Source organism: Gracilinanus agilis, chromosome 2 (genome assembly GCF_016433145.1).
Source record: "Gracilinanus agilis isolate LMUSP501 chromosome 2, AgileGrace, whole genome shotgun sequence".
Taxonomy (NCBI): Eukaryota; Metazoa; Chordata; class Mammalia; order Didelphimorphia; family Didelphidae; genus Gracilinanus; species Gracilinanus agilis.
In genome coordinates, this window is record NC_058131.1 from 293,167,143 (window position 1) to 293,177,741 (window position 10,599).

The 10,599-nt window shown below is 46.4% G+C and overlaps 1 protein-coding gene across 1 annotated transcript; it reads right to left on the bottom strand.

The window, feature by feature from the left end:
* Positions 1-207: 207 nt before the first annotated feature.
* IRX6 (iroquois homeobox 6) lies at positions 208-5,317 on the bottom strand. Its single transcript, XM_044661413.1, has 6 exons — positions 5,273-5,317; positions 3,937-4,218; positions 3,483-3,592; positions 2,538-2,842; positions 1,586-2,242; positions 208-250 (listed from the first exon to the last, which is right to left on the bottom strand). The coding sequence occupies exons 1-6, from the start codon at positions 5,315-5,317 to the stop codon at positions 246-248; spliced, it is 1,404 nt and encodes a 467-aa protein (XP_044517348.1). The 3' UTR covers positions 208-245.
* Positions 5,318-10,599: the final 5,282 nt, after the last annotated feature.

Consider the following 10,599-nt stretch of genomic DNA (forward strand, 5'->3'; position numbering starts at 1 on the left):
CCTATTTTTGCTCTCCTTCCAAACGCTTCCAGGTCTGTTCATTTATTCGGAAAGCTGTGTATTTGCAGGCTGCTCTCAGCTCTCGGTGGAAGGACTGAGAGAAGCCAGCCACAGCTTGCTTGTCCATCTGTCTCTGGGGCAGAGAAAGCTGCCTTTGGTGTGTCTTAGTCTCTGGGCTTGCTTAGGGACGCACTTTGGTAAATGGAACGGCTCCCAAGGTTCTCCGAGAAATCTCAACTCTTGCGCTAACCTGCTGAGAAAGGACAGAGTGATTAAAACCCGAGGTGAGCAGCTCAGACAAGGCAGGCCTCCTTAAACTCAGAGGGAGGTTGGGACTGGGGGAGGGCACCAAGTCAAATCTCTGGAAATTACCCAAGTGAAGGTCACTGTACCTGGTTTGTTAGGAATGAAAACTAATGGCCACAATTGAAAAAAAAAATCTGGAGGTGATTAGCTTCCTCCAAAGATGGCTTTGGACCCAGTTATCTGGATACTTGTCTAGTCCTACACTCATTTACCAGAATGGTCCTGGGAAAAATTGCTCCACTGCAATTACTCCCAACTCTGCTTCTCAGAGAGGGCTCACTTTGTGAGGTAAAATTCATTTCTATTTAAGAAATTCCAGTCAGTCTCAGCTATCTATATTCGCAGTGAAAGAGTTCACCAAACTCAAGCATCAGCTAGACATGCAACAAAATCCTAAGACAAGAGAGTAGGGCAAACACAGAGGTGCGAGAAGAGACTTTCCCGTTCTACCTCAAAACTACCTCAGTTTTCTAACCGGACTAGACTGGGCTTCCACAGATGCATTTCAATCAGATGAGTCTACACTCCCTTAGTTGTCAGTGGAAAGAGGTAGGAACCAAAGGACCTGGGTTCAAATAATGACTGCACCTCTTATCCTTCCAAGGTAACCTGATATGTCACTTCATTTTTCAGAGCTTCGGTTTCCTTATTGAAAACATTAGATCCCTAAGGAGGCTTCCTTCCAGCTCTATGATCAGCAGGGCCTAGAAGACCATGGAAATAAGCAAAGGGGTTCTGGCGTCTAATTCACCTCCTAAACAGTGCCCTAAAAATAGTTTTTGAGCATTGGCTTTGACAGTGAGCCTTCCTATGCAAACTTCCCAGAACTCAGTGGCCTCTAACTACCCTTCCTCAAGCCGTGCAAACCCTGTATACAGACACCACAGAGTGTCAATAATTCGGGATTGCACACTTGGTACTTCCTAACTGCTCCCTTCCCTTGCCAGGTGCTTGGCTCTAAGGGGGAAGGAGAGGAGGCCCCATTTAACTCTGCTCTTGGGCGCCAGACAATTCAGCTTCTGGATAAATGGGCCAGGAAAGTCTTCCTCCTTTTCCTCACCTGGGAAGAGTGACTGGGCTGCTGACTTTAAGAACCAAGGGTTTACCCTCAGGCAGCTGGAAGAAGGGTTGGTTTGTAAGTGCTAAAGGCTCCCAAATAAGTAAACGTCTGCCTCTTGCCCTATGGGTTAGAAGGGAAAGATTGGGGAGGTGGGTTTGGAGAGTTTAAGCATTCCAGGAATACTTTCCCAGCCAGACAGCACAGTCGGGGTCCCACTACCTTCTGCTCCGGATGCATATTGGCAGGGCTCTCCCAGCCCAGGATAAGAAGTACAGTTCAGTTGCAAAGGCTGCAGGTTGAAAGTAGAATTTCTAAAGACCTTGGCTGCCTGGGGCCGCTCCTCTAACATGGTGCTGCTGGCCTGGACCCTTGAGCCTGCTATGGCTGTTGCTTCACAGCCTTGGCCCAAAGAGGAGAGTCTCCCGAGGGCCTGCAGGCGATGAGGGCTCTGGGGTTCTGCCTGGACCTGGGATTCTCCTAGAACACTAGGGACACTGGCCCCAGCTGTGTGAGCTAGGGACCAGATCCGAGGCTTTTCAACCGGCCCACAGTGAATCTGGCCTGCTGGTCCCATCCAAGCATCCAAGAAGTCTGATCTCCGTGAGCAGGGAAGGTTATTGCTAGGAAATCCAGGGGGAGATCCATGTTGCTTGAGGCTACCGGCCTCTTCTTTCTTAAACTCAGTCTGGGATGCTTCACAATTGGTTGGTAGCTCCAGCTGTGCAAGCTTCCCTAGCCTCTCCAGTTTGTCTGCAGTGTTCCTTCTGCCCTGGTCTTCCATTTCCATTTCATCTTCCTCTTCTTCTTCATCTTCTTCCTCTAAATCTTCCAGGTCACTTAGTCTTAGCTGCTTGGCCTCCTTGCAGCTTTTTGGATCTGCAATAAACCAGCCACAGGTGAGAAAAGCCAAAGGCCTCTATCTGGGTTAGTGCCCCTGGGAAGGAAGCTTTCAGGTGCAAGATTCCTGGGCTGATGACCATATTTGCATTTAGATTCAGTTACAAAATGGGAACTGCTGGCAATAAAAAGTCCCTCCCGGCCATCTCTACTGCCCCCAGGACCTTAATCCCAATTTCTCACTGCATTTGAGAGAGTGGTCTTCCTGAAACTTGAGGTGGGCACCCCTCTAAGGCAATGCACCTTCTTTCCCTCCTTCTTTCCATCATCTTACCTTTGCCTTCATTTGCTCCATAGCTGTCATCTTCTCCCCTCCTCTCTTCCTTTCTTTCTTCCCCTGCTTTGTTCTTGGGAGACCAAGTCATCTTGTTTTCCTTCTTGAGTCGTCTCCGAGCATTGGCAAACCAGGTAGAGACTTGGGTGAGGGTCATCTTGGTGATAATGGCTAACATGATTTTCTCACCCTTGGTGGGATATGGATTCTTTCGATGCTCATATAACCAGGCCTTCAGAGTACTGGTAGTTTCTCTGGTGGCATTCTTGCGCCTGGCTGAGCCACTGAAGTCCACAGAGCTGTACCTGTCACCAAGATATAAGGATATTCCAGGGAAAGAAGCATTTTGGGGTGGAGATGCAAGGGCAAAGGAGAAAGGTAACTAAGCATGATGCATGTGGTGTAGGGAGCTAGAATTAGATTCCTCTCACTCTCTAAGCAATGGTCTAGTCTGGGAAAGAAAAGAGAGATTGAAGAGTGAAAATTAACATGCACTATATGTGAATTCCTCCTCTTCTCCCTCCTTTGTCCCCACTCTCATCCCTCCTATCTTCTTCCTTCATCCTCTCTTTTTCCTATCCTTCCTTTCCCTGCCTTCCTATTCATGCAACCCTTCTCCTTCCCCTATATATATATACATATATATGTATGTATGTATGTATGTATGTATGTATGTATATAATCTCTCTCCCCATTCCTTTATGGTCTCTCTACTCATCTTTCTATTTTATGTCTCGCCCCTACCCCATTTTCTTACCTGTCTGCCTTTCCCATCTTATCCCTGTACTCCTCTCTTCCCCAATCTCCATCTCCTTCCCTCTTCTATCCTCTTTATATCCTCCCTTTGGGGCCTCCAACTCAGTTCAAATTGGTAGGAAAATGAATAAAAGGAAGTCGTTTTTGACAAAAGTTGTGACTACAGATGTGGTGGCCTCTGGATCTTACCTCTCATACTGATACTGCCCCAAGGATGGCTCATAGGGATAGTAGGTGCCCGGCTGTGCTAGTCCAGCCGGGAAGCTGCCTGTGGTGTCTTTGAGTTCATATTGAGGGTTCTGTAAAAAGAAGCAGTATTTAGTTCTGCGAATCAGAATGATCTAGGAATTGGGTGGATGTTGGAGAGAAAAAAAGTATAAATATAAAGTGCTCCCACCCCTTCTGCGACCCCACTTTCTTCTTCTTCTGGGGATGAGAGTCATCTTTCTGGGCCATACTTCTCCCCCTCTCACCTGCGCCTCCTGGAGCACACAGTATTTCTCTCTGCCTTAAATGGATTTTACTACCTGCTACAGTGGCTTCCAAATCTAGCCCGAGCTCTTAAAGGAGGAAGGAGGAAGGAGGAAGCAGTTAGCAGAGGGGTTCAGGCAGGCTGGGCAGTAGGGCAGGAGGTAGTATTTACCAGTGCGCTGTAGAGAGCCTGAGGCTCTGAGCTGTAGGGCAGGTAGCTGGAGTAACCATGAGAAGAAGCTGCGGCAGCAGCCGCAGCCGCTGCCGCGTAAGGAGAGCCGTAAACTCCTAGGGCTGTGCCGAGCTCCGGGCGCGCACTGCCCAGGAGTCGGTTCTCGTAAGGCTGGCAGCAGAGAGCCGAGGCCTGAGTCGAGCCAACGGACCCGTCTGGGACTGAGGCTGAGCGAGGAGCCGATTCACAGCAAGTGGTGCTGGGGTTGGCTGGCACCAAGAACTGTGGAGGATAGGAGAGGAAAAGAGACAGGGTAGGAAAGGTCTGGGAACCTCAGTCAATTGAATCAAGGGGAGCAACTTTAAAAACCTAGGGCTCCCTGCAGATTTTGGAGTCAACTCTCTCATCTCCATCACTCCATCTGACACACACTCTTAATATGACACCTGTCATGTGCAGAAGGGAGAAACAGGGAAAGAATCTGTGGACTTGATGGCATATATTACACTCCATTCAGGTTACAAAGGCTAAGTCCAGAGAGTTGGGGGAACGACACTGCTCTCTGAGTTGGGACCCTTCTTTCTCTATCTATACCTGAACAATCAGTGTCCAGTTCAGGGTGGTGTGGGGGGAGCATAACAGTCCCTCAAACCTATCCAAAACGTATCCCAAAAGAATATAGTTTAAGGAGAAATACACACTGAAAGAGAGTGATATGTGACTAACTTGGGCTTCCAAGAGGACAGGACCAAACGCATGGAAAAGCATTGAACTAGCAAGCAAGAAATAAGTTCTCATTGGGCTCTAACGTGATCTTGCTGTATGATTTTATACAAGTCCCAGTGCCTTAGTTTCCTTCTGTGTAAAATAAGGGGACTGGACCGGATGACTTCTAAACTCCCTCCCAGATCTGACATCTGACATTCTGGATTCCAAGGTCTCTTCTAGCTTTCTCTTTTGTGGGTTTTATGATTTCTAAGGACATGCCAAAACGTAGAGACAAGGAGGAAAGTAAACCAAACCACAAATCCATAAACAGGGTGACCAGATTTCTCATCAGACAGAAGAGTCTGAGAGACAGTAGAAGAGGAGTGGGCGTGGGAGGGCAGGTCAGGGTAGGTCAGGGCAGTGCTGGCATGACCCTGTTCCTTCCAACAGAGCAGCAGAAGCTGAGGGAGGAGGGATCGCATACACAGACACGTGTGTATACACACATACACAGACGCACATGAACACACCCAGAGCAGAAGCCTCAGAGACCGGTCTGGGCCACACAGCTTGGGGAGAGGTGCCTAAGCGTCTAGGCACCTCCGGGGGCTGCGGCTCTTGGGCTTACCTGAGAAGCACTGTTATACGGGTATCCAAACTGAGAGAAGGACATGGTGGCTTCTTCGGTGCTATTTTATTTTGTTTTTTTGGCCTTTTCCTGCAGCATAGGCTGGTTTCCGGGCTAAGCCCTGCAAATCCTACGGAGGACCAGAGGATTGTGCTCTCCTCAGTCGCGCACCGGTTCCCGGAGCGGCCTCCTTGGCCCAGCTAGAGGAGAGCGAGGGATAGGAGGGGCCTGGAGGGGAGCCGCCGGCTGGTTCTCCGGCGACTGGGCCAGCGCTCTTGAGGGCTGCCCTCCGCCTCCCGGGTTAAAGAGACCCAATTGCCCCATGGATGAGCAAGGGGGCCAAAGAGGGTTCAAAAAGGCGCCAGACTGGGAGGTTTAGGGAGGGTGGCGAGCCAGATTATTTTCTGCTCCTGAGTTGTTTCGCAGTCCTCCGTGGGAAGAGTAGCAAAGTGACGTCACGGTAATCCCGGGGCGGCGGGAGCCGGGGACAGCTGGCTGTGCCAATCGTGGCACGCACCGGCCGCTCGCACAGCCTCCGATACTTGTTTCGTGTTGTTGTACTGTTGTGCTGAGAGGCACGCCAAAGACACCGACCGGCCTGCCTCTGCGGTTGGTCTTTTTCTTTCTCGTCTTAAGCACACACGCGCACATACGCACACGCACACCCAGTCACTCCAAATTAAATTTGAGAAGTGGAGAAAAATTACACCAGCCCTACTCAACTGGCCAGGAGCGATGGGAATTCCCTGTCTCCCCAAAGCTTCTCAAAGGGAGTGAAGCAAGAAGGAAAGGGAGAAGCAGCGCGCGAGATTGGAAAGGAGGGAGCCAGAGAGGGGGTGAAGAGAGAAAAAAACGAAGGAGTCGGAAAGAAAATAAAAAAGACTATAGAGGAGGTCAGAAAAGAAAAAGGGAAAGAGAAAGGGAAGAATGAAAAGTAGGAGACGAGAAGAGAACAGCAAGATGGAAAGAAAAGGAAGGGAGAGAGAGAAAGGAAAAGAAATAAACTGAGGTGAAGAAAGAGGCGAAAAAGGGGAGGAGGTGGAGGGAGCAGGGTGGGAGAAAGCTGGCAGAATGCCTGGAAGAAGGCAGGTAGGAAGGGCAGGGAAGCTCCGGGGAGAAGACTCCAACTCTCCCTCCTCCCCCCTCCCTTGCATCCCCTGGGCGAATGGGCATTTTTATTCCTGCAATAAGTTTGTTCTCTTCACAAGGTCGGTCGAGAGTACTGATCTAAAACCAAAAGCTCAGTATCAGTACGCCTAAACCTACCCTGCTCCTTGCCACCCCACCTCGCCACTTTCTTTTGGTTTGATGAGTATCTCTAGTTCTTTGTCTTTGTGTCTCTGGCCCCCTCAGTTTCCCCGATTCTCACTTTGCTTCTTTCACCCACCTTTCACCCCCAAGCTCAGAGCTTTTTCTACCTAATCTAGACTACACACCAGACGTGACCCTTCCGCCACTCTCTGGCTGCCCTGGGGCGGGGCGAACTGCAGTGTTCGGGAGGGGGCGGAGGCTCAGGAGAGGTCAGAAGCTAGGGTCTTGCGCCGGGCAGGGCCGACTCTAGGAAATGCAAGAATAAGAATCTCTCCAGCGACCTGGAAGGGACAGGGAGCCCCTGACTAAATATTGAGACCAATCCTATGAGAGGAACCCTTCAGAGTGCCTAGGGGACTTACCCAAAAGGGCTGGTCCCTACCTTTTCCCTTTCTCTTCCCCTCCCTCCTGGAATGCAGGTATAATCCCTGAACCCGAACTCCAGTCTCATCAGTGCTCGGCTCATGGGCAGAGGGTAGAAAGAGCTGGGGATGGTGAGCCCAGCGCAGGGTTGCAGAAGCTTCACTCCGCTGGGGGTGGCGCTGGCGAGCCACGCTGGAGCCGGGACCTGACAGCACCGAAAGGGCGTTGGAGTTTCCACTCTTTGCAGCCAGAAGGGACTGGGGACCCGGAGGGGTCAGTAGAGATACTATTTCAGAATCACTGAGAAGAGCTAAAAAGGAGTGTCTGCAAAGAGGGAGGAGGGTCTGTACCCCCATTGAAATGCCAGACCGGGTGATCCAGCCACCACTCTTACTAAATCTTTGTCCCCATTGTCTAGAGTGGAGGAGACCCGAGGCTGTTTGCCTTGGGCCGAGATCCCCTACGGAGCCAGACTTCCTCAACTCTGAGGTAGATTCTCTAATCTAATTCTCCAGCCTCCCAGATACCTAAAGCCTTCTGTGCTGAGGGGTTAAATCCTAGTAGTTCTTCCTACCCAGGCTGGGAGAGAGAACCAAAGCGGAAAGTCCTTTCAACTTCTCTGGATTCCTTTACTAACGCCTAAACCAGGTCTCCCCTCACCGGTTCATTTATCCAGCCACAAGACTGCTTCCTGGTTACTCGGAAAAATAGCAGCTTTTTGGTTATGAGGGAAAGACAATCTTTTTCAGATTGACTGAAAATATACACTTTGGAATAATGGCTAGGAATAAGCATTAACCCATGGCTCTACTAGCCTTTCATTTTTTCCTGCCTTCGATCTAAAGTGAGACATGCAATGCCAGGGCAGACCCCAAGCATCCGATCACAATTTTCCTTTTGTCTTTTTAAACTGCCTCCAAGTAGTGGCAGAGGACCATGAGCTTGGTATCTCCTTTTTAACAAAGTATTTAGTCAACAAACATTTAAGTACCTACTATGTGCCAGGCATTGTCACAGAGACACCAAGAATAATTCCATTCCCCATTCCTCTGCTTTAGTCATTACAATTTCCTCTCTTTACTCCTTTTAGTCAAACTGAGGATTTCTATACTTATTATTTGAGTTGGAGTGTAGGTGATTTTTATTTAAAAACCAGAATACTGTCTCTATTTCTGGATATTGTTTTCTTCTTCTCCTCCTCCTTCTTCTTCCTCCTTCCTCTTCTTCCTCTCTTTTTCTTCTTCCTCTTCCTCCTCCATCTGTGATGAAATTATAATAATGATCATTAATGAAAGTGCTTCTTTATAAAGATTAACAAACTAAACTATTTCATACTTCCTATTCTGTTGGACACAGAAGAAGAAAAAAAAAAGCCCTGCTTGCCTATACCAGTACCATGTTCCAAAAAGCTTAAAATTTAATGATGAATATACATTTAGAGAAAAAAACTCTTAATATTGTACCCAAAAGCCACTCCCTTTTGTCATCAAGTTATTTGTAACTTCTATATATCTGAGCTATTGTAAAAAAAAAAAAAAAAAAAAAAGACAAGACTTGTAAAGAATACATTAAGTTACTCCCAGAGGTGAGATTACCACTAATTAATTAATTGCAAACATTTCCAGAGGGAAGGGACAGTCAATTATAAAGTAATAAAATTAGATAGTCAGGAATACTTGGCTCAGCAAGTTTGATTACTCATTCATTCTTAGAGACCAAAAAGAGAGAGAGAGAGAGAGAGAGAGAGAGAGAGAGAGAGAGAGAGGCAGAGACAGAAAAAGACCGAGAGAGAGACAGAGACAGAGATAGAGAGAAAACGACAGGAAAACAGGAAAAAAAGAATATAAAGTATTAGGGTGAAATGTTTGTGAGGGAGATCTGCTACAGGCTTTATTGATTCTGAACTGATTTATAAGATCTCTCTGAGGTATGAATATCTGGTACATTCAGCCTCTTGTTAGGCCGGAGAAAAGCAAAAACACAGTTATATAGAAAACTCAGTAATAGATTAAGCTGTGAGCTGGAGGGAGAGCATGAAGGAAGCTTGCTGCTTTTTCTTTCATTGAGAGAATGGGAACTTATTTCTCAAAAATTCATTTTATTTTAAAACTTTTTTTCTCATTGATAACAGTTAGAAAATCCCTCAATGGTTTGGGGCCTGTAGTTTTTAGTATATGCCATTTAAGTCCTGTCAATCACCTGATGCCTGGCTTCCTGCTGGTCTTTAGGGATCTTTGTGCAGTATTTTTTCCTGGAGGATATACACAACCACAGCAAATATGGGATCATGGACACTTTCCCTTTTTTACTCCCACCTGGACTTTTTAACTCCATTTCTGTTAACTATTTTTATATTTTACTTAGAAACTTTGAGGATTTTTGGTGTTGGTTTTATGACATGCTCCTACGGTTTGAATTACTTTTCTTCACTTTAAACAAAACTGAAAGCAGAGTCATGATGATATTGTCTATGAGGCACAAGGCATGTGCAAATGGATCAGTGCACTTTGGAAATAGAAGGTCAATGGAGCTTTGTTGAATGCCACTACAAAATTTGTTCCAAATTGTCTGGATTGCACACAAAATACCCTGTTCCTCAGTCATGGTTTCATCTCATACTGCCACAGCATTGTAAATTCCATTGTTCATTGATGAGTTAGTTGATAAAGAATAATAGCTTTGGTGAACACACAAAAGAGCATCATATTTAATAAGCAATTTCACTGAAACTCTATTTAGTTCTATCAAAAATAGAATTATGTGAGTTCAGCTAGGTGGCTCAGTGAATAGAATGCCAGGCCTAGAGACCAGAGGTCCTAGGTTCACATCTGGCTTCTGATTTCCTAACTGTGTGACCCTGGGCAAGTTGCTTAACCCCCACTGCTGAACCCTTACCACTCTTCTGCCTCGGAACCAATACACAATATTGATTATAAGAGGGAAGGGAAGGGTTAAAAAGAAAAGAACAGAATTATAGGTTTCTCTGTTCTATTTGGAAACATTTCCTCAAGATGCTCATTATAACAAACAGGGAACAGAAAGACATGGGGAATTATAATTCCCATTATGTATTTGAATTTCTTATTCTATGGCTTAAATATACTGGAAGCCTGGATGAGTACAGAAGCAAATTTGGGAGGTGCAATGGAAAGAGCTCCAATAGAGAGGCAAGAGAAGTGGTTTTAGTTTCAGAGGACCTCAAACTGAATCCCAGCCCAGCTGTTTACCAGTTGTGTGGCCTTGGGCAAGTACTTACCCTATCTAGACCTCAGTTAACATCTATAAAATGAAGAGAATGTGCTAGATGACCTTTGAGGTTCCTTCCTGCTCTATTATCAGTAGATCTAAAAGAAATAAGCCATATTTTGAGGGGAGGGTTAAAAGTTTAATCATTTATTCATAAAAATATAAAGAAAATATTTACAAGGAGAACTCCACAAATCAAAACCAAATTACACATCAAATATATGAATCTGTTAATATACAGTTGAAAACCAATGGTGTTTGTATTTTAAAGTATGGATTTTTTTTTCCTGTGGTGATGTTTTGGAACTGAGAAAAATGAAATGTCTTTAACTCTATGCATGAGTGAACAAGTGCAGCTGGCCAGACACATACATAATTTATACTGATCAGTCACCACAGGTCTAAGT

Excerpts from the sequence above, each read along its gene's own strand:
- IRX6 (XM_044661413.1), bottom strand. The coding sequence starts at position 5,317 with ATGTCCTTCTCTCAGTTTGGATACCCGTATAACAGTGCTTCTCAG. Across the intron at positions 4,219-5,272 it reads CGTATAACAGTGCTTCTCAG|TTCTTGGTGCCAGCCAACCC; the intron begins GTAAGCCCAAGA and ends TATCCTCCACAG. Across the intron at positions 3,593-3,936 it reads AGGCTCTCTACAGCGCACTG|AACCCTCAATATGAACTCAA; the intron begins GTAAATACTACC and ends TTCTTTTTACAG.